Consider the following 24,667-nt stretch of genomic DNA (forward strand, 5'->3'; position numbering starts at 1 on the left):
CTCAGCTGTCCTATGCTCATTTACCCCGTTACAGCAGAAGAGGTTTCTGCTCTGCTGCGTTCCTCCCGCCTCACCACCTGTTCCCTCAATCCTATTCACTCGTATCTCATCTGCACTTTGTCTACTTCTCTTGCTCTGCCTCTCACTAAATCTTTCAATCTCTCCCTCTCCTCTGGCACATTTTCTCTACCCTTCAAACATGCAACCGTAACCCCGATTCTGAAAAAGCTCAACCTTGACCCTAACTCCTCGTCCAACTGCCGCCCTATCTCGCTACTTTTGTTTTTCTCCAAGATCCCTGAGAGAGTTGTGTATGCGAGATTGACAGACTTCGTAGAATCCAACTATCTGCTTGACCTGCTTCAATCTGGATCCGGCGCTCGTCACTCTATTGAAACAGCTGTGACTAAACTATTCAATGATCTTATGACTGCAAAATCACTTGGTCACTACTCTATCCTAATTCTCCTCGACCTTTCTGCTGCTTTTGACACTGTTGATCATCAACAGCTTCTTCTCATCCTCCTTAATCTCGGTCTACGAGATACCGCTCTCTCCTGGTGCTCTTCCTACCTCTCCCGGCGCTCATTCAGGTGTTTCTCAAGCTCTGCCTCTTCTCCCCAATCCCTCTCTGTTGGTGTTCCCCAAGGGTCTGTCCTTGGTCACCTATTGTTCTCAATCTACACTGCATCCCTTGGTAAACTCATCAGCTCCTTCGGCTTCCAGTTTCTATGCAGATGACACGCAAATTTATCTGTCCTCCCCTGATTTCTCACCACCCAACTTGCCATCTTCCTGTCTGCCCGCACCTCCCACATAACCTCGCCATGGGCTCTTGGAGTGGGAGGTGCTTTTGGAGTGGCCTGCTGGCCAGCCTCCTGCCAAAAGACCATGGGCCCTTTAAAAACTTTGTGATTTATGTACTTTTGTACTCCAGAAAGAGAGACTGACTGTTAGCCCTAATTCCCTGGAACTGTTTTGGGCATAGGACCATGTGCACGGTCGGTCAAAACTATGACTTCCATGGAAATCCCGAACCCCTGAACCAATCTGGGTGATTTATGGATATGTTTGTTCCCCAGATCAGGGATATAAGGGGATGTGACTTTTGTGAGGTTTCCATGTGTTTTGGGGGTACTTTTGGGAGGTTGTTAAAATGTATGTTTTCTGTGCCTGGAGATAATTGAGTTTAGTATAGTTCCTGACTCAATTATCTCCCAGGCACAGGTGAGGGATCATCTTGTTTTGTGTGGGAGACATTACAGCCTAGTGATAACTTCACTGGCTACTCCTCAGATAGCTGTTAGAGATCTTTCCCAGGGCCAGTGCAAGGATTTTTGCCGCCCTAGGCAAAAGCAAAGTTTGCCGCCCCCCCATGTGACATCACAATGCCCCACCCATATGATCTGCCATGTTAACTAACGCCAGTGCTGCAGTGCCGCCGTGTTTACATTAAAAGGCCTGCAGGGACAGGCTATAGGCACCAGAAACACAACATTAAGCTGCAGTGGTTCTGGGGACTATAGTGTTTCTTTAATGTGAGGTAAATTAGAGATTAGTGCCACGAATAATATACTAGATTGCCTACTTACAACCAGATGAGGATGATGATGGGCTCTAGCTGCAGTCTGGCACCACTGGTCTGGTGTAGAACAGGATCTCTGGAGGCTGTTTGTAACTGTGGTCACAAAAATCAATGTTCTGGGAGAACGGAAGCAGCTCCCTTTTTTGGGTGTCCTTTACACAGCTCAGGGTCCACCTTTATGTTCCACCAATGAGTTTGTTCACAGGGGGTGGAGTGTGTAGGGGATGTCCTGATATGTGTGTAAGTAATGCATTGTGTGAATCTGTGTTTGTATGTGTAAGGGTTGCAAGGTGTGTTTCTGTGTATGTACGGGATGCAGTGTGTGCGTCTGTAAGGGGTACATTGAGTGTGTGTAAGGAATGCATTGTGTGTTTCTGTGTGTGTAAGGGTTGCATGATTGTGTGTGTGTGTGTGTGTGATGGATGTCAATCTCTTTCTCCCCCTCCCTCCCTTGTCACTCTCTTTCTCCCCCCTCCCTCCCTTGTCACTCTCTTTCCCCCCCCTCCCTCCCTCCCTTGTCACTCTCTTTCTGCCCCCCTCCCTCCCTTGTCACTTTCTTTCTCCCCCCTCCCTTGTCATTCTCTTTCTCCCCCCCTCCCTTGTCACTCTCTTTCCCCCTCCCTCCCTCCCTTGTCACTCTCTTCCCCCCCCTCCCTCCCTCCCTTGTCACTCTCTTTCCCCCTCCCTCTCTCCCTTGTCACTCTCTTTCCCCCCTCCCTCCCTTGTCACTCTCTTTCCCCCTCCCTCCCTCCCTTGTAACTCTCTTTCCCCCCTCCCTCCCTTGTCACTCTCTTTCTCCCCCCTCCCTCCCTTGTCACTCTCTTTGTCCCCCCTCCCTCCCTCCCCACTCTCTTTCTCCCCCTCCCCACTCTCTTTCTCCCCCTCCCCACTCTCTTTCTCCCCCTCCCTCCCCACTCTCTTTCTCCCCCCTCCCTACTCTCTTTCTCCCCCTCCCTCCTCCCCACTCTCTTTCTCCCCCCTCCCTCCTACCCACTCTCTTTCTCCCCCTCCCTCCTCCCACACTCTCTTTCTCCCCCTCCCTCCTCCCACACTCTCTTTCTCCCCCTCCCTCCTCCCACACTCTCTTTCTCCCCCCTCCCTCCTCCCCACTCTCTTTCCCCCCCCACCTCCTCCCCACTCTCTTTCTCCCCCCTCCCTCCTCCCCACTCTCTTTCTCCCCCCTCCCTCCCTCCTCCCCACTCTCTTTCTCCCCCCACCTCTGTTGTAGCGTGGCCGAGCTCTGTATGGTCCGAGGGTACAGGGAGCTTTTGTTTCCTGTACCCGGCCGGACTAAAAGGAAGTGCACACTCAGTGTGCATTTCCTGTTAGTCCGGCCGGCAACAGGAGACAGATGCTCCCTGTACCCGCGGACCATACAGGGCTCGGCCACGCTACAGTGAGGGAGTGACAGGAGGGAGCGCTGAGCGCTTCCCTCCTGTTAGTCCCTCTCCTCATGCTGCGCCCGGGCGGTGCGCCCTCATGGACGCACCAGCCCGGGCAAAGCTGCAGCCGCCTGAGGCTCTCTGCAGAGCGCTCGGGCGGCTGCAGCATGAGGGGGGCCGGAGCTCCTGGAGGCGCCCCTTCCCAAGGGGCGCCCTAGGCAGCTGCCTAGTCTGCCTAACAGGTAGCGCCGGCCCTGATCCTTCCTGGGTCATGGCTGCCTAATATGCATCCAAACATTCAGTGTCTTCTCCCTCTGCATGCAGACACTGAACTTTCCTCATAGAGATTTATTGATCCAATCCAATTCTATGAGGAGATGCTGATTGGCCAGGGCTGTGTTTGAATCATTCTGGCTCTGCCCCTGATCTGCCTCTTTGTCAGTCTCAGCCAATCCCATGGGGAAGCATTGTGATTGGATCAGGCTACCACTTCTGATGATGTCAGCTGCTTGTTTTTTTTTCTGAGTCTAAAAGCATGCAGAGTTACAGCTTCAGGCTTGAATTCAGTAAGATTTCTTTATTTAGGGAGGCATGAGGGGCTCAGGGTGGCTAGATGGGGGTTTTAACACTATAGGGTCAGGAATACATGTTTGTGTTCCTGACCCTATAGTGATCCTTTAAGAATTCATTGGTTTTGCAAAACTTGACCTATTTAGTGTGGTGTGCCCAACCCTCCTGGTCCCTCGTCCGGTGGGTTTCCTCTCCCCCGACTCTCCCCTTCCCCCTTCCTCCATCCTTCCCAGTCTAGGGCAATCTCTCGTGGTTTACCTATGATGTAGGTGAGAGGAGAGCAAATCAGGGTGCATCTCCTTACTCATCCCCTAGTGGTCCCCAGGTTCCTGCTCCCAACCCGGTAGGAAAATTCCCATCGCCCCCCGGGGAGCTGCTTCCTGCCCTCGCCCATAGGGGTCCCAGGGCCTGCAGCCCAGGGAGCCCCCAGAGGTGACGGTGCCCGCCAAAGGATCTTCCCCCGGTCAGGTCCCTCCCGCCCCATGCCTCCCTGTGTGCCATCATCGGACTCCTCTTTGCCAGGTGCTAGCGCCAGTCAGTGGGTGCGCCCATAGCCCAGTCCCTTAGAGTATTTCTGAGTCAGCTTACGACCTTGTCCCTTCGGTGCCAATCCACATGTCCACCGGCTCTCCGTCGGAGGGAGTTTCCCCTGGTTCCAGTGTCCTGGAGCCGAATGCCCCCACCCAAAGCCCTGGTGAAGTGTGTCCAGACCTGTGCGTTCTTTACTCTGCCCCGGATCCCTCCAAAGGGGTCGGTGTCACCACCCATTCTGTTCGGAACAGGGTGGGAAGAAAAAATAAGTGGGGGGAGAATGCAAGGCGGGGGGCAGTCCCTGTACAGTGTTGGCGAAAGACCCAGGGTCCCCATTGTAGTACATAACAGTGTCCAGCCAGTCTGAGGGACCACCGGAGGACAGTTTCCCCATTGGTGGTCTGATCGGGGAAGGCCGGAGGGAGGGAGTCACCCACTGCGCATATTCTTCAGGCCCGTTAGGCCCACCTCTCTGCGTGGAACAGGGACACCATCTAAGGTGTGAGACCTCTTTTTTTTGCATTGGAGAAGTGAGTGTCCACAGAGGGAACAGTATGAGAAAGACAGACCTAGGGCAGGATATGGTAATTATAGAGGCAGAGCGAGAGTTAGAGGAGGTCCTGGAGGGAATAATGGTAGCTATAGAGGAAGGGTTAGAGAAGACAGGTATTATCCAGCAGCGCAGAGACCCCGCGATAGAGAAGATAGGGACTTTGTAGGATTGGCTGACACGGTCATGGAGGACTATTGATACCGACCGGGCTCCATCCCCCTTGGCCGAGTGGAGCCTATGGTCGATGTATCAATAGGGGGAAAAAGGAGTGCGTTCATGATCGATACTGGTGCTGAACATTCGGTGGTGACTGACTTAGTTGCTCCTCCATCTGGAAGAACCATCACTGTAATAGGAGCAACTGGAAGGAGGGCTGCTAAACCGGTTCTTAAAAGTCGACTCTGTACCTTGGGAGGCCACGTAGTGAAACATCAATTCCTTTATATGCCTGAATGTCCAGTCCAACTGCTAGGACGTGATTTGTTGTCAAAACTACAAGCGCAGATAACGTTCCTACCAAATGGAACAACATCTTTAAAGTTCAATGGACCTTCAGGTATAATGACAATATCTGTACCAAAGGAAGAAGAGTGGCGACTTTATACAGCGTTGACTAGCCAAAACCCTAAGAGTGATGAATCCTTGTTCAATATACCAGGAGTGTGGGCAGAGAACAACCCACCAGGACTTGCTCGCAATATCCCACCAATTCGAATCGAACTGAAACTTGGGGTCTATCCAGTGAGCTTAAGGCAATATCATATCCCACAAAAGGCCAAGAAGAATATACAATCGTATTTGGATAAGTTCATATGGTATGGTATCCTAAAATTCTGTACTTCCCCCTGGAACACCCCATTGCTGCCTGTTCAAAAGCCCGGTACAGATGAGTATCGCCCTGTGCAGGACTTGAGAGCAGTCAATGATGCGGTCGTAAGTATACATCCAGTTGTGCCCAATCCATATAACCTGCTTGCTTTAATTCCGGGCAGGGCTACCTATTTCACCGTCTTAGATCTCAAAGATGCCTTCTTTTGCCTTCGAATTGCTGCGGAAAGCCAGTGTATCTTCGCATTCCAATGGGAAAATGCTGTAACAGGCTTGAAACGCCAGATGACTTGGACAAGACTGCCCCAAGGGTTTAAAAATTCACCTACCCTATTTGGATCAGCTTTAAGTCAAGACTTACTGGACTTCAAGTCCATCCCAGGAGAGTGTGTACTATTGCAATATGTAGATGATTTGTTGATAGCGGCAGTTACAAGAGAAATATGTCAGCAAGCAACACATGATCTACTACACATTCTCTGGAAGGCAGGATACAAGGTGTCCGGGAAGAAAGCTCAGTTGTGTCAGCCAACTGTCAAGTATCTGGGATTCCATATCTCTGAAGGTCAAAGAATAATGGGGCCAGAGAGAAAGGAAGCTGTATGCCAAATACAAATACCCAAGAATAGAAGACAAGTGCGGGAATTCTTGGGGGCAGCAGGCTTCTGTAGGATATGGATTCCCAGTTATGCGATATTGGCGAAACCTCTTTACGCAGCTATAAAAGGTACAGAACACGATCCCTTCCTATGGACCCCTGAACAGCAAAAGGCATTTGAAGATGTGAAGAAGGCTTTGATGAGTGCCCCAGCATTAGGTCTACCTGATCATACACGCCCATTCTACTTATATGTACACGAGCAAAGAAGAATGGCTGTGGGAGTATTGACACAGTACTTGGGATCATGGCAACGACCTGTTGCATATATGTCCAAACAACTGGATGCAGTGGCCAGTGGTCTTCCACCTTGTCTAAGAGCCGTAGCTGCCGCCGCCCTGCTGGTAGCTGAAGCCGATAAACTCACTCTGGGTCAAGAACTCTATGTGCGAGTCCCGCACGCAGTACAAACGTTGCTAGACTATAAAGGCAATCATTGGTTTAGTAACAGCCGCATGACTAAGTATCAAGCTATGTTGTGTGAAAACCCAAGAGTGCATTTAGAGACTGTTAATACCTTAAATCCAGTTACCCTTTTGCCACAACCTACTGAAAGTCAACACGATTGCCTGGAGGTGATGGATGAAGTATTCTCAAGTAGACCAGATCTTCGTGACTTTCCCATCCAGAACCCTGATGTCCAGTACTATACGGACGGCAGTAGTTATGTGAAAGAAGGGATTCGCTATGCAGGATATGCAGTAACAACCATAGACAAGGTGATAGAAGCTCGGCCACTGTCAAAAGGAACATCGGCACAGAAGGCAGAACTAATTGCACTAACACGAGCGTTACAATTGGCTGAAGGTTTAAGAGTGAACATCTACACGGACTCCAAGTATGCATTTTTAACCACTCATGCCCACGGAGCTTTATATAAAGAAAGAGGACTATTGAATTCAGAGGGAACCGAAAGAAGTTGGTATTATACATTGTCGGGCGCATCTGAAAGGTGATGGTGACGTAACCAAAGGAAATCGGATGGCAGATAATGCAGCTAAGCGTGCCGCTGAATCAGGAAGACAGGAGTATGTGGAACATATAGCTGCTCTTATACTGACTCCACTGTCTCAATGGACTCCAGTTTATACAGCTCAAGAAGAAGAGTGGTTAAAGACTGAAACTGGGAAGTACCTGGAGAACAAATGGTATCAGTTAGAAGATGGAAGAATAGTCATTCCAGCATCACTAGCTGTAGAAATTGTCCAGAACTATCACAACGGGACACATTCTGGAAGAGATAGTATGGAAGAATCTCTCAGAAAACATTTCTACATAGCAAGATTGTCCAACTTGACTCAAGCCATTGTACGAAGATGTGTAATATGTACTAAGAATAATGCAAGGCAAGGACCAGTGAAACCACCGGGAGTCCAGTATATGGGGGGACTCCCTATGTCCGATCTTCAAATAGACTATACAGTAATGCCCAAATCTGGTGGACATCGCTACCTACTAGTAGTTGTGTGTACCTATTCAGGTTGGGTAGAAGCATGTCCTACTCGCACAGAGAAAGCAGGAGAAGTTGTACGATTCCTATTGCAAGAAATAATACCCCGATATGGACTACCATCCTCTATAGGATCGGATAATGGTCCAGCCTTTGTTCACCATTGCCTACAACAACTGACTCATATGCTTGGTATTAAGTGGAAGCTTCATACAGCATATAGACCTCAGAGCTCTGGTAAAGTAGAAAGGATGAACAGAACTATTAAGAACCAATTGGCAAAGATGTGTCAAGAGACTCAGCTTAAGTGGAATGCTCTTTTGCCCATAGCTCTGTTACGTATTCGTAGTACACCTACCAGAAGAATGGGTCTCTCACCTTTTGAAATCATGTATGGGCGTCCACCTCCCGTACTTGGTAACTTAAGGGAGGATTTGAGTCAGTTGGGAGAAGGAATTACCCGGCAGCAGGTTGTAGAGTTGGGTAAAACTATGGAGGAGGTACAGAAATGGGTACAAGATAGATTACCTGTGAATATTTTTTTTTTTTTTTTTGACAATCTTTATTTTTATTTTATTTTGGATAGCATAGCAAGAGGTATTACAACCATAGCAAGTAAAAACATGACATGAGTACAGTTCACCAAACTTATAACGGGTGTACATCAGAAATTCCAGGGTAGGAAGATTTAGTTAATAGGAGACTTCATAAGATATTACGTGTGCCATATACGCACTGCTGCTTATACATAACTTGTTAACCCCTAGTACAGTCAAGGTGGTAGGGCTTTCGTAGAGCTTTTGCCGGAGTCCCCTGCGAGATATTCCAGGCTATTTGGGTGTCTACGCAATGTTAGTGATACAAAGTTATAACAAGCAAGAACATAACATGAGTACACTTCACCAGTCTTAGAACAGGAGTATGTCGGAAATTCCAGGGGTAGGAAGTTTTAGTTAATAGGGGACAGCATAAGATATTGTACCTGTGAATATTTATCCCCCTGTTCATAGCTATCATCCAGGAGATCAAGTGTGGATTAAAGAGTGGAACAGTATACCGTTAGGGCCTAAGTGGAGGGGTCCTTATGTTGTTCTTTTGTCTACCCCTACAGCAATAAAGGTGGCTGAAGTGACTCTGTGGATTCACCACTCCAGGGTTAAACCAGCAGCAGTAGATTCTTGGCAAGTTACACCAGATCCAGAGAATCCCTGCAAGATCCGGTTAAAGCGCACGACTCAGTCGGAGTGACGAGAAGATATTGGGATTACAAGTGTGTTTAAAGAGATCAGCAAGTGAGTGTTTTTTTGACGGCCATAATAAAGCCTTACCACTTACCCACGTGTCATAGCCAGGGTGTCTCGAAGGGACCTCTGTGAAGGGAAGAGCAGAACTCCATTCCTTGCAGCCCTTACATCCTGGAAGCTGAGGTGCCATCGCACAGACGAAGACTGAGGATGAAGACGTCGAAAGAAGTGTTTTTGATAATGTGTATTTTTGTGTTTTTTAATATTCAGGAAGGTAGAGGTACCGACACACCTAGCTGTGAGGTTTGCATTAAGACTACTATAACAGGTAATCATATTTCCCAGACCCTAATTTGGCATTCACAATATGAATGTAAAGGATATGTGTCTAGGTGTAGATACTTAGGTATAGAATATAGTGTATGCCATTTAGGAGTAGGAGAACCTAAGTGCTTCAATCCAGAGTATCAACCCCGTACAATTTGGTTGACCCTCCGGAATGGAGATCCACAGGGGACCCTAATAAATAAAACAGTATTAGAAACCGTACATTCTTCGGGTGTTCTGCTATTTGATGCATGTAAGGCGATATTGAGTGGTAGAAAACCGTGGAATGTATGTGGGGATCTTAAATGGGAGAGAACGTATGGGTCTAATGATAAGTATATTTGTCCCAGTAGTAAAAATAAGTATGTAAGTCCAAAATGCCCAGATAAGGAGTATAATTATTGCCCATATTGGTCTTGTGTGGGGTGGGCAACTTGGGGACAGACAGTAGATAAGGATATGATTGTTACCAAGTTGCCTACCAAACCATATTGTAAGTCTATGGAGTGTAACCCAGTCCATATACTTATTAATAATCCTGAACAATTCATAGATAGGTTTGGGAACTTATTTGGGTTCCAGATATATGGGACGGGTTTAGATCCTGGGACAATATTATTTATAGGAATAGAGACCGATACCGTAGCATCCCAAACTCATCAGGTTTTCCATTCTTTTTATGAAGAGATGAGTGTAGAAAACAAGATCCCCCATAATGCTAAAAACCTGTTTATTGATCTAGCTGAGAGTATTGCTGGTAGTCTTAATGTGACCAACTGCTATGTGTGTGGAGGTACTAACATGGGAGACCAATGGCCCTGGGAAGCAAAGGAGGTAATGTCCGGTTCTGAGACAATTGAACAAATAATATCTTCACAAGCCGATTATCAAATGAGTGTTAGAGGTAAATCTGAGTGGCGATTAAAGACCTCCATCATAGGTTATGTTTGCATAGCAAGAAAAGGAATAATGTTTAACACATCTGTAGGAGAACTAACTTGTCTAGGGCAAAAAGCTGATGATGATAGTACAAAGAATACAACCTGGTGGTCGGCTTCAAATGTCTCAGAACCACCTAACCCGTTTGCAAGTTATGCCAATTTAAAGGACGTGTGGTTTGATCTATCTATCACATCTAGTTGGAAAGCCCCAGCAAATTTGTACTGGATCTGTGGTAAGAAGGCCTATTCGGAGTTACCACAGGACTGGGAAGGGGCATGTGTGTTAGGTATGCTCAAACCATCCTTCTTCTTGTTGCCTATTGAAACAGGAGAGACTTTGGGAGTTAAAGTGTATGATGTGAATCATAGGAAGAAAAGGGGACCCCTAGAGATAGGTACCTGGGAAGATAATGAATGGCTTCCCCAGTGTATTATAGATTATTATGGGCCAGCCACTTGGGCAGAGGATGGTACTTTCGGATATAGAACCCCAATATATATGCTCAACCGCATTATAAGGTTACAGGCAGTGGTTGAGATAATTACCAATGAGACATCACAAGCGCTCAATCTCCTAGCGAAGCATAATACTAGGATGAGGACAGCCGTTTACCAAAATAGATTAGCTTTGGATTATCTATTGGCAGTAGAGGGAGGTGTATGTGGGAAGTTTAACCTAAGCAATTGCTGTCTTCAAATAGATGATGAAGGGCAAGCAATAGCTGAGCTTACTAGCCATATGGTTAAACTAGCGCATGTGCCTACTCAGATATGGAAAGGGTATAATCCAAGTAGTTGGTTTGGTAATTGGTATGAGCAGTTTGGAGGACTTAAGGCATATGTAGGTGGAGTAATGTTAATCTTAATGCTGTGTCTTCTCCTACCATGTCTTGTTCCTTTGGTAATTAGGTCTGTGCAGAGCATCATAGAAAATATAGCAGAGAGAAAGGCTGCTGCACAGATAATGGCCATATATAGATATGAGGCTCTAAATCAGGGAGAACCAGTGCAGGAAGAGGAATGTTGAGGGATTCATATCATTAATCGCAAAGTCTGGTCTGGTTCATGGCAACCTGAGGTATATGCAAACTAAGGATAAGTGATGCCTCTGTAATTGTGAAAATATCACAGGCATCAAAGGGGGGAATGTGGTGGAATCTCGGTAAAAATTAATTTAGTAGGCCGAGATTACCACGTGGCATGTGTACGTGCATATACTGGTGTATCGGTTGGTTGGTTGCACGTGGCAAAGATACGATCAGTAGTGTACGGAGCATGTGCGAGAATACCGGATGCAGTATTCCCCTCCTCCATTGTGCTGGGCAAGCCATGCGGTCAAACAGGAAGTTAGTTCTTGTTCGATTGATTGGGTAAGAGTATGTGTGGGTGGAGCTAATTATGGGTGGAGTTACATGCCTATATAAGGAACCTACACTATTGTCCGGGGCTCAGATCTTGTTGTATTTTGGTGACATTAGTCCCTCTGAGTCCCGATCGGTGAACCGAATAAAGAATCTCTTCCTTCCTGAAGAAACCTGTGTCCATCTCTCTGTGCTTGGCTTCCGTCAGTTTCTCCGGTATCAAAACCAGTCCACTAATGACAGAAACAGGGCATTATTGTGCAGCAACAGGATAGAGGAACCGACCGCCTGCTCTGCATAATCACACTTATCATACTCCCTGTCAGGATGCTGCAAGGTGGAGATCTTCCAAAAGCACATGACTAAATCTGACAGGCAATGCTCAATGTGCTTTTCCAGCCTTCCTAGGGATACGACACTGATTGCTAAATTAAATATACCCTCTGGAGTGGGTGTGGAAAGCATAAGAATGAAAAAGATGGTAAAAATCGAGAAAAATAAATAATATTTACACTTAAAAAAAAAAAATAAAAGTCTGCTGAGTGAAGCAACTGTCTCAATAAACCTGTCTGTGTGGCGAATGGTTTTCTCTGAGAGTGATGCAGGTTCCTTTAATGTGTGCAGCTCATGTTGGCCTATGGATGCTTACACTGCCCCCCCTCTCTCCCCCATTTATCTTTACTAACAGAGACAAAAGCCAGCTGCTTGAATTGTATTGAACTCAAAACCAAATTGCAAAATTTAGACCAAAATATTTTATTTGGAAAAATTATTATTTGTACATGTATTCCTGACACTATAGAGCTGGAATGCAGCATTAGGTCGGTGGTACCCCTCTCTCCAGAGATTAAAGGTGATTTTAATTGCCCTTTTCCCCTCACGCCAGTCTCGGCGATGATCTCAGCCAATCCAATGTTTTCCGAAAGGAAAGCATTGGGAGGCAATTGCGTATGCGTGGCAAAACGCCACGCTGTGCCAATCAGCATCTCCTCATAGACATGCATTGAAAAAATTATTCTCTCTATGAGGAACGTGCAGCACCTCCATGCCGAGCGTGTTGACATAATGCCAGTGCTGCCCATTGTGCACCACTGACACAGGAAGCACCTCTAGAGGCCATCTGGGTGACTGCCACTAGTGATGTTACTAGGCAGCAATGTAAACACTGCCTTATCTTGAAAAGGCAAGGTTTACACTGAAAAGCTGGGAAGAACATGCTATAGACACCATAACCACTACATCAAGCTGTTGTGGTTCTCCTGACTGTAGCACCCCATATAACTACAACTTAAAATAACAAAACAATCTATTAACTCTATAATTACAGATTTGCTATATTATGATGTGTATAGGAAACTGGTCCATGGTGTGCCAGATCCTAAATTATATATATATAAAATATATGTGTCCATTAAAACACATGGGGTCCTGTGACAGGTGCATAGCAGCTCACAGGCGGCCATGATGTTGGAGCCTCCAGGAGTAATAATGTGCACCCAAATAACAGAGGAACTCCAGGGGTGGGCGTGGCTAGGCGCTGTGTCCCGGCATGCTCCGCGCCCTCTCTCTTCCCATTCTGTACATGTTAGGGAGGGGGATAAGGGTTGGGAAATAAGCTGAACACATTAGAGCGGATTGGTTGGGTTGACTCCGCGCTATGTGACAGGTGGATTGGCCAATCAGCGTGGGAGAGAGCTGTCGAGCCGTCCAATCAGAGAGCAGTATGCCAGGCGGCTGGTCGCTTGGTGATGCGGGAGGAGGGCTCCGGGTTAGAGGAACATGGAAGTTGTTCGGAGTTAGTGCTGGCTCCGGAACGTGTCGTTTCCTCCTTCTCGGTGTGAGGTGACTGGTAGGAGACTCCCAGCATGGAGCAGCCGGCGCCCAAGAGGTGAGACATTACAGTCTGCCCCCTGTATCCCTGACATGGAGGGCACGGGGGGGGGGGCTGTGTGCAGGGGAAGGCCTGAGCCAAAACAGGGTGTATGACCACTATCACTGAGCCTCCACTGTGTGTGTCACCCTAATCACTGTGTGTGTCACCCTAATCACTGTGTGTGTGACCCTAATCACTGTGTGTGTCACCCTAATCACTGTGTGTGTCACCCTAATCACTGTGTGTGTCACCCTAATCACTGTGTGTGTCACCCTAATCACTGTGTGTGTCACCCTAATCACTGTGTGTGTCACCCTAATCACTGTGTGTGCCACCCTAATCACTGTGTGTGCCACCCTAATCACTGTGTGTGTCACCATAATCACTGTGTGTGTCACCATAATCACTGTGTGTGTCACCCTAATCACTGTGTGTGTCACCATAATCACTGTGTGTGTCACCCTAATCACTGTGTGTGTCACCCTAATCACTGTGTGTGTCACCCTAATCACTGTGTGTGTCACCATAATCAGTGTGTGTGACCACTATCACTGAGCCTCCACTGTGTGTGTGTCACCATAATCAGTGTGTGTGACCACTATCACTGAGCCTCCACTGTGTGTGTGACCACTATCACTGAGCCTCCACTGTGTGTGTGTCACCATAATCACTGTGTGTGACCACTATCACTGAGCCTCCACTGTGTGTGTGTCACCATAATCACTGTGTGTGACCACTATCACTGAGCCTCCACTGTGTGTGTGTCACCATAATCACTGTGTGTGACCACTATCACTGAGCCTCCACTGTGTGTGTGTCACCATAATCACTGTGTGTGACCACTATCACTGAGCCTCCACTGTGTGTGTGTGTCACCATAATCACTGTGTGTGACCACTATCACTGAGCCTCCACTGTGTGTGTGTCACCATAATCACTGTGTGTGACCACTATCACTGAGCCTCCACTGTGTGTGTGTCACCATAATCACTGTGTGTGACCACTATCACTGAGCCTCCACTGTGTGTGTGTCACCATAATCACTGTGTGTGACCACTATCACTGAGCCTTCACTGTGTGTGTGTCACCATAATCACTGTGTGTGACCACTATCACTGAGCCTTCACTGTGTGTGTGTCACCATAATCACTGTGTGTGACCACTATCACTGAGCCTCCACTGTGTGTGTGTCACCATAATCACTGTGTGTGACCACTATCACTGAGCCTCCACTGTGTGTGTGTCACCATAATCACTGTGTGTGACCACTATCACTGAGCCTTCACTGTGTGTGTGTCACCATAATCACTGTGTGTGACCACTATCACTGAGCCTTCACTGTGTGTGTGTCACCATAATCACTGTGTGTGTCACCATAATCACTGTGTGTGTCACCATAATCACTGTGTGTGTCATCACCATGATCACTGTGTGTGTCATCACCATGATCACTGTGTGTGTCATCACCATGATCACTGTGTGTGTCATCACCATGATCACTGTGTGTGTGTATCACCACCATGATCACTGTGTGTGTCACCGGGTACCTGAACTCTCACCATACTTACTGTCACTGTCACCACTGGGTGCCTGAACTGGGCATATCAATGACTATCACTATGTCACCCTCCATACTGTCATGTCACTACCCATAATGTCACTACCAGATACTTGAACTGAGCATATCACTGTCCCTATTCCACCGTCCGTACTGTCTTTGTAATGCCACCCTCCACACTGTCACTGTAATGTCACTCTCCATACTGCCACAGTAATTTCACCACTCATGCCAATGAAATGTCATCTCTTGCTGTTATGGAGTCATGCTGCCACTAATATGTTACTATTAATACTGTTACTGTGTCACCATCAATGCAGGTATTCCAATGTCACAACCCATGCTGTTATGTCACCACGTATACTGCCACTATTCTGCCATAATGTCACCTTTACTGCTGCTCTTCTAATGTCACCACTTTACTGCCACTGTAATGTCATCATTCATACTGTCACAATGTCACCTCTACTGCTGCTGTTCTAATGTCATCACTTATACTGCCACTGTAATGTCACCATACTGTCACAATGTCACAGACTACTGCTGCTGTTCTAATGTCACCACTTATACTGAGACTGTAATGTCACCATCCATACTGCCACCATGTCACCACCTAAGGGGAGACATGTTTTGGTAATGTCTCCTCTCATGCTGCCACTCTCACCACTAGTGCTGCTTGCGTAATGTCTCCACTCTTGTCTTATGTCACTACTCATGCTAAAACTATAATGTTACTGTCTGTACTGATACTGTCACCTCCAATGCTGCTATTCTAACATCACTGTCATGCTGCCAATATAATGTTGCCACTCATGCTGTCACTGTAATGTCACCATCCATGCTTTTCTAATGTTACCATCTGTACTGCCACTCTGTCATCACTAATGCTTCTATACCAAAGCCACTGTCATGGCACCGTCCAAAGTGCTGTTTTAAAGTCACTACTCATTTTGCAATATTATCTCTAAATCCGTTAAGGATTTCACCCATGCCAGTATACCGTTGCTTTTACTGTTGGCCGTATTACTTTACTGCTACGCATTGTATTGTGTCACATGTAGTATTATTATTATTATTATTATTATTATTATTAGTGGATTTATGATGGCATCAATTGCAGTGCTTCACAATTTAAGAGCGGTGATTCAATAGAAAAATGAGACAAAATGTTATATATGTCTCATTGTTCAAATGTTATATATGAACACGATGTTAGTGAGGAAACTGCTGAGTCTAGAGAATTATATAATCGTTCATAAAGTGTGTCATTACAATAAACATTTTGTACATTGTGTCACATGTCATGGTCTATTAAGCACATTATATCACATAATGCCATGGTCTGCAGAGTCTTGTGCTGTGTACAGTGTAGATTGTGTTATTGCATATTGTTCTATATGCATTGTGGTCACAGTCTCATTGTGTCATTCATGCTGTTATTTAAAGGGACACTCCAGGCACCCAGGCCACTTCTGCCCATTGGAGTGGTCTGGGTGCCATTTCCCACTACTCTTAACCCTGCAAGTGTAATTATTGCAGTTTTTTTTATAAACTGCAATAATTACCTTGCAGGGTTAACTCCACCTCTAGTGGCTGTCTACTAGAGGGCACTTCCTGGATAATAGCACAGGAAACCTGTGCTAAAGCGTCGCTGGACGTCCTCACGCTGTGTGAGAACCTCCAGCGTCGCTCATTTCCCCATAGGAAAGCTTTGAAAAGCATTTTCAATGCTTTCCTATGGGGAGCTCTAATGTGCATGCGCGGCATTGCATGCGCATTGGGTCTCCCCGGCAGGTGGGCGGGATCAGTCTCGCCCACCGGCCGACGCAATCACAGGGAGGAGCGGCGGAGGAAGAAGCCTCTGGTAAGTAACCAAAGGGGTTTTCACCCCTTCAGCGATTGGGGGTGGGGGGGGAGGGAGAGGGAACCTGCAGTGCGGCATTGGAGTTTCCCTTTAAATTACTATTTATTTATAAAATATTTTACCAGGAAAGATGCATTGAGATTTTTCTTGTTTTCAGGTATGTCCTGGGTCACTCCCTATGTGATATTGCATGCAGTACTATTATGTCATTGTCTCATTGTACATGGCATGCAGTGTTATATATGGTCACAGGCTGATTGAATCATATAGCTATATAATTTGGTTTTCAGATCACTACAGGTCTGATGCTTGTTTCGCATGGCATTCAGGGAGATATATTATTATGAAATCACACTGATTACATTAGATGGTATGCAGTTTTATAAACCTTATTAAAGGAACATTGTTATTTCTTTTTACTTTCCTGTATCTTAATAATTATATATTTGTTTTTCTGTGGATAAATTATGCCTTTGAAGTTTCACTGCTCAATTCTCTGCCGTTTAGGCGATAAAACACATTTGTTTCACCCCTTGCCAAACCTCGTCTGGCTGTAACTGACAGAGCCTGCATGAAAAAAAAATCTGCTCTGTAAATGGAACTCTAATTACATGCAGCTATTAACAGAGCTGGAGATAAGAAATTCTAAGTTTAACTGAATTTACAACAAAGGATGTGTAAACATTAGACGACCCTTTACAGGAAGTGTTTAGGAAGGCTTTGTAAGTCACATGCAGGGAGCTGTGCCTTGGACTGCATAAACAAACTTATTTTACTCCTAAATGGCCAGTAATTGAGCACTGAGACAGCAGGGACATTATCTAATTAAGCTAAGTTAAGTTGTTTATGACAAATGAAAAGTTAATATTGGAATATTGTTGTAAAGTGCTAGATATTGTTTTATATAGGAATCAGAGAATTGACCTTGTTCCTCAAATGGAAAAACAAAAAAATGTGGGTAGCATGTGGATCATCGTATAAATATATAAATATACAAAAACTGCCCAAGTGTTCAAAAAGCAGCACATATGTATATATTAGTGTATTGTATTTGTTTCCTAGGAAATATTAATATTCTCTTCAGCCTGGCCCCTCTGCCACTTCTTAGCTAATGCAGAACTCTCTCAAAGCCTGTCTACTTTTGGATGGAAACTATAGGCTGCTGGGTGCTGTTCAGCTCAGAGCTCACAACCTATTATTGCCACCCAAAGTTGGAATGGTTAATACGGAAGTTCACGTGGTCTTAATGTCAAATTCCTGTTAAATTTACAGTAGCTAACACTTTAAGAAACATGATAGTGTCAGCTCTGCTGCCCCTCCCTTCTGCACACCCTCCCATGCAGCTGTTAAAGGGTTAAACCCCTTTAAAACATTTACCCGATTCCAGCGCTAAAGTTCCTCTGACATCCGTGCTAAGGAGGGCACGCTGGTAGACAGTCTTAACACTGGAATGTAAGCATTGCAGTTTCTCTAAAACTACAGTGTTTTACATTACAGGGTTAAGGAACAGGGACACTGCACCCAATGAGATGAATTGGTCTGGGTGCCTATAGTGTCCTGTTAATTCAGTGTGTCTTCAGCTGGACAATTGGTGTGGCTCAGAAAATGCTTATCAAATATTTTGAATCCAGGGTAATAATGGTCAGTGAGTGCGCCTGTAAATGTCGTAGATAGGGAGCATGTTCATGTAGATTATTGTGCTGGTTGGGTGTTGCCATACATTGTAAGTAAATTGCTTTTACTGTGCTCTCTATAGATAACTTGTGCTTTCTGAACCACACATTCCTGATATCCTCCTATAGAAACCACAGTGCCATTACTTTGAAGAAGAAGAAGCATATCTTCTCAAAGCAGAACCTTTATTTTGCTTTACATTCTATGAAGTCTGTTTCCAGCAGCCATAAGTCATGCTACAAGTATTTGCACAGTGAATAAATGTTGTCAGCTGTTGGATGAGGCACAGAGATAACTACCATTTACAGCAAGACCTCATTCAGAAAAATACAAATAGCTGACGTACATGACCGTTCTCATCATTCACATCGTTAATATTCATATAAAGAGACCTTTTACTCTTTATCTCTGAGTTGCAGGGTATCATATGATTTGATGTTCTCCCATATTTCTTATTTACAATGCCAGTATTCTGCTCCAATCTCCTCCTTGATGATTTTTAGTGAGAAACCGAAGGTAGTCTAGGTTTCTTATAAAAATCATTGTCACAAGTTAAACATTTACTGAGATGCTGCTTGTCTTTTTAATGTTGTATGAAGTTAATATGTTCCGTTATTTGATAAATATGGCCTTTAAAATTAACTTTTTTGTTGTTGTGGGTTTCAATTTTTCCTTTTAATCTTTTTATTGTCCATTATGATTACTTTGTTTTAAAAAACTGAAACAGTAAGTGCTGTTTCATTAGCCATAAATCAGATGTAATTCCCTAGATGAGTGTTTTTTTTTCTTTTTTTTTTTGCTTTTCATTTATTTGTGCCCCTTGTATCTTAACAGACACTATAGTCACCAAAACAGCTTTAGTTTTAAATGGACACTATAGGTACCCAGAACACTTCATCTGATTTAAGTGGTCAGGGTGCAGTGTCCATGTCCCACTTAGTCCTGCAATGTAAATCATTGTAATTTTTGAGAAACTGTCAGTTACATTGTAGGACTAAGACTGCCTCTAGTGGCTGTCAATCAGACAGCCACCAAAGGCACTTCTGACTGCTTATGGACATTTGGGCGCCTAACTAATGCTGGATGTCCATAAAGACATCCAGCGACCGTAAAATTCTCATAGGAATGCATTGAGGGAATACGTTCCTATGGGGAGGGCATAATGCACTGCTTATTTCTCTTCCATTTTGGAGATAAATCACTTTTGTTTGCAGTCCTTGCCACACCTCCCCTGTCTGTGACCCACACAGACTGCGTGGGGAAAAAAAGGTTTTATTTTCAATCTGATGTGAACTTGCTTTAGAAATGTTTATCTCCTGCTCTGTAAATTGAGCTTTAATCACACGCAGGAGGTCTGCAAGGTGTGGCAAACTAACAGTGCAGGAGCTAAGAAATTCTAAATTATACAGACTGTGCAATAAAGGAAGTGTAAAAATTAAATCTCACTTGTTTAGGAAGGTTGTGCACTTACATGCAGTGATGTGTGACTAGGGCGGCAAAGTGATCTAAAATGGCAGAGAATGGAGCAGTGGGAATGCAGGGGCATAATCTATACACCAAAACTGCTTCATTAAGCTAAAGTAGTTTTAGGGAATATAGAGTGTTCCTACAAGTGAAATAATGTATAGAATCCCAGCTGTTCAAGTAATTGCTTATTTATGTGACTTTATATGGTGAAAGTTTATAAAAAACAAAAACAAAGGTAAAATATCTCACTAATGGATAAAAAAAAAAGTTAATTAAGTTACCAGTTACCCGATTCAGCACCTCCCAACAGTCTGTGCTGTAGTGGTCATGGTGCTTGGATTGTTCCTTTTATGTTTTCATGCCTATTTGTTTTTGTGGTGTGTGACTTGTGGTCTTTATATGCGACTTTAACTCAACTTTAAAATATAGAGTTTTGGAGTTTGTGTAAGTGGAAAAAGATCAGAGTTTGCAGGCTACCGAATGAAAAAGCACTCTATATGACATTTAATCCAGTGAACGACTATTTTATAGACTTCTGCTAGCGCTGCTCAATTTTTCACTCACAGATAATGTAACCCCAAAGGGCTTCTTTTGGAATATCCTTCAACCTGAACTGACAATACATGACTAGGAATATGTCTGCTCATCATGTCCTCTTGTGTCCGTGGATCTGTTTTTATTTTCATTTCCATGACCTGAATCATTGCGGATAGTATTACTGACAAATCTCAAGATGTTAAACATGGGATTAAATATTAATAAGGGAGACACATTAATGCCATACACAGAGATAATGCATCATTGTGACCTGTACTTGCCATCTGTCATGCCCGCTAAGTTACATCATGCTAGACTGAATTGCATCCTACTTTCCTGCTCTGTAATATGAGCGATATGCACTGGACTGGTGAATATCACTTGTGTGCAGTATGTTAAGTGTTGGAAAAGGCATAGTCTATCCCTTCTTAATTTCTTTGCAGAATATAGAATATATAGAACTTAGCAGCTGTGTCCTGTATGTTTACTTATTTTGGTTTTGAGCTAGAAATGAGTGTCTAAAAATGGCAAAACGTATTGGGATTTTTCAGCTCTGAATTGTTTGAAGAAAATATTTCCACTCAGATTGTCAAGGTACTTTTTGTCTGTGGACCATTTTGGCACAATCCAGCCCCTTGGTATCGCACGTCTCATCTAAACATTCATTTGGACACTAAATGTTGACACTATTTGTCTTAATTTCAGATTGCATCATCTGGGCACAAATGTGCTTGAACTTTTCAACTGTGCAGATTCAATTAAAGGGACACTAGAGTCAGCAAAACAACTTTGGCTTAATGAAGCAGTTTTGGTCTGTGGATCATGTTCCTGCAGTCTATTTAGGAGCTCCGTCACTTTGATTATGCACCCTAGTCACATCTTCCTGCATGTGACTTGCACAGCCTTCCTAGACACTTCCTGTAAAGAGAGATCTAATGTTTATATGTCCTTTATTGCAAATTCTGTTTAATTTAAAATGTCTTATCCACTGTTCTGTTAATAGACGCTGCAGAAGTCTCCTGTGTGTGATTAAAGTTCAGTTTAGAAAGCAGGAGATAAAACTATTTTAATTTTAAGTCACATTTGATTTAAAGTGAAATCATTTGTTTTCACACAGGCTGTGTCAGTGACAGTCAGGGGAGGTTTGGCTAGGGCTGCATGGACCGAAACAAAAGTGATTTAACTCCTAAATGGCAGTGAAATGAGCAGTGAAACTTCAGAGGCATGACCTGTACACCAAAACTACTTCATTAAGATAAAGTTGTTTTGGTGACTATAGTGTCCCTTTTAATATTCAAGGCTGTGTGTTTTTCTTGACTCTTGCACTGGGCCCCTGAAATTCAGCTGTTTAGAGCACATGACAGACTTGGAACACATCTGTTACAAACAAATTTGTTATCTACAACACACAATTAGAATGACCGTCACAGCAGAAAAAAACCCAACACATTTCCATAGAATGGGATGAAACCTTTTGTTCTGGGATCAATGTGTTGTAGTGCTTATGATGCCAGGGGTGCTCTAGTACTCCCCCATTTTACAACAGTTTGTCTTCTTACCTAGAGTCTGCCAGATGCTGATCCCTGTCTCCACTACATCCAACAGAACTGAGCCCGGACTTGGCTCATTGGCAGAGATTGATAAGCTCATGCTCTCAGCACTACATGGGTTTGCTCAGGAGATCGAATAGAACCTTCTAAAATTCTAAAATGATTTTACTGTTTACAATGGGGTGTTGCCAGGGCTCTCCTGGCACCATAACCATTGCAGTAGACTGCAAATAAAGTTAATATATCATCCAGCTGGTAGACCAAAAAAGAAAAATCATATTCTGCTCACCCCGTAGGGTGGTTAAGTTTACTGAGCAGCAAACACTCACTCGGCAGGGTCTCCCCCCAAAACATCGGATTAAATACAAAAGGAACACAATGTTCTGACACACTGTATAGATGTATTAGATTCTTTATTCCATTATCATCAAAGGGACCAGGCAATGTTTTCACCCCACAAAGACCTCTTTGTCAAGCCTTGGTCAAACATGCAACTATCCACATTGTATAGTGTTATTTGTAAACCTATAGCCTTTTAGAGAACCTGGATCTATGTCTGAGAACAACCTATTGATTATCTCACTCAACCATAGGCCCACAGCTACAAATGGCTCACCAAGAATTAAAGCCTCTATTTTTAATATTTTAAAATGTAAATTTTATTTTTACTATTTTTGGAAAAGCATCATTAATAAATATATTGAAAAAAATATTTTTTTATTATATTAAATGATTTGAAAAGCTTATCCAACAATATTAAATCGAGGTCCAGTAGACACTGGTAAGAAACTGTCTGCAACAAAGTTGGCTTTTCGTTTGAAGCTTAAAATGGCAATGTCACCTCCCTTCCTAAATAAGTATTTCAGAAAGTTAATATGAATATTTCATAAAGATGTTGACTGTTGAGATTTCAATAGAATTCCAACCCAGTCAGAAGATATACTGGGGCAAAATAGGGACTACCTATTTTTCCTTCGCCTGACAAAGCTTGACAAAAGGAGGAGCCACTGCTGTCAAGCTTGTCACTTCCTACAGCTGTCAGTGACATCTGTAGGGATATTAAGCTCTTTTTATGGAGGCTCTTGCGAGATCCTCCTTAGACCTTAATGTTTAATTTTGATCATGCGCGAGTACAGTGCTGATGTTGGCTTTTGGCAGCTCAGTCACAATGAAGGACCATTGTCTGAGGTTAAACCATCTGAAAATGGTTTAACCCTTGAATGCAAGACAGCGCCCATAACAAGTTAATCGGGATGAAGTTGGAGTCACCAGGAAGTGTTCCTTTAATACACAGATATAAAAGGGAAGATGGGGTGATAGCTATTAGGTCTTTAGGATTAAAGCCTGGTTGTTCTAATTGAGTTTGAAACATAATTTGGGTTTATTCACTTAACAGTGTATTAAAAACCGTGTATTTTTAAAGCTGGGTGATAATATCCAAATTGGAATTGAACAAGGTTTCCAAACACTTAATTTTAGCACAAATGTTTGTGTTTTTTTTTTTTAATTCTTTATTTATGTTGTGATTTAAATCATAATAAACAAGAGACCGTTATACACCCTGTGGCTTGCGCAGAAGCCGGTATAATCAGTATCCCCAATTACCGTTTGTGAGGGTGACTAACGTGCTTAATTTGCCACATTTTTCACATATTCAGATAATTAATACAGTAAAAACAATATAACCAAATAAAGCAGAACATAAGAAAAAGACGAGGTACCATTGAGTGAGGTATTGTCAGTGTTTTTCTTTGTCTCCTTATACGGGCCTGTGCAATTTTTTTCTGGAGTGGTGACCGTCCTCATCCCCTCCGCTCGTCCCCTCTACTCCCGGTTCGTGGGGGCCCCTAGGGGGCAATCGCATTGTGTAATGGTCAACTGGCTCCCCTGTTGGCGTGCTATGTATCCACCGGGTCTGTCTTGGCTGAGACATCGGGCCTGTGGCCCGTTGGTTCCCTCGTCCTCACATCAATACGAGGACCGTTGGTGTGGTCGGTCTTTGTCTAAATGTGGAGGGGGTCCCTGCCCCCCGCCCCCGTCCCCCTATGTCAGGTGTTTGCTACTCTGTGAACTGTTCCCATTTATCCCAAACCTTTTGGAAGGTGGTCATAGTGTTCCGTACCTGTGCTGTCAGCTTGTCCATCAAATAGTTGTCTTTAATCTTCGCGATAATTAGGTCTGAATGGGGTGTCTCTTGTTTTGTCCAGTTCTGGGCTAGAGCCCTTTGGAATGCTAGGTATATCATGTTTAGTAGCCTTTGTGTAAACGTATCCAGTCCTTCAGTAGGTCTGGACAACAGGCATGCCCAAGGATCTAAAGTAAGTCTTATCTGTAAGATACGTGAGCTTAGGTCTACCAACCCTCTCCAGTACTCCTGCATTTTGGGACAGCTACACCACAAGTTTATGTTGCTGCCCTTTTCCCCACATAGATGCCAGCAGGTGTCTAGGACTTGTGTTTATGCGGTACTGTTTGGCTGGGGTTATATACCACCGGATAGCGTTTTGTACGCTTGTTCTTGTAACGTGGTGCAGATTGAGGCTTTTGCACATGCCTCCCATATATCCCTCCATTCCGTCCCCTCTAATGTTTCCCCTAGGTCTTCCTCCCACCAGGCTGTGTATTGTAATGTTCCCTCCGTCTCTGATTCTGAACTTAGGTGGCTATATAGTAGGGATATGAGCCTTGGTGGCGAGCTCTCTTTGAGGCATATG

General features: G+C 44.3%; 1 protein-coding gene across 1 annotated transcript in view; it reads left to right on the plus strand.

The window, feature by feature from the left end:
• The first annotated feature begins 13,195 nt into the window (after positions 1 to 13,195).
• Positions 13,196 to 24,667, plus strand: part of STK3 (serine/threonine kinase 3) — a 219,529-nt gene continuing 208,057 nt past the window's right edge. Inside the window, exon 1 of the mRNA XM_063451213.1 lies at positions 13,196 to 13,318. Within this exon, the coding sequence (XP_063307283.1) occupies positions 13,296 to 13,318 (23 nt within the window). The 5' untranslated portion in view covers positions 13,196 to 13,295. The remainder of the gene's footprint in view (positions 13,319 to 24,667) is intronic.

This window comes from Pelobates fuscus, chromosome 4 (assembly GCF_036172605.1).
Source record: "Pelobates fuscus isolate aPelFus1 chromosome 4, aPelFus1.pri, whole genome shotgun sequence".
Taxonomy (NCBI): domain Eukaryota; kingdom Metazoa; phylum Chordata; class Amphibia; order Anura; family Pelobatidae; genus Pelobates; species Pelobates fuscus.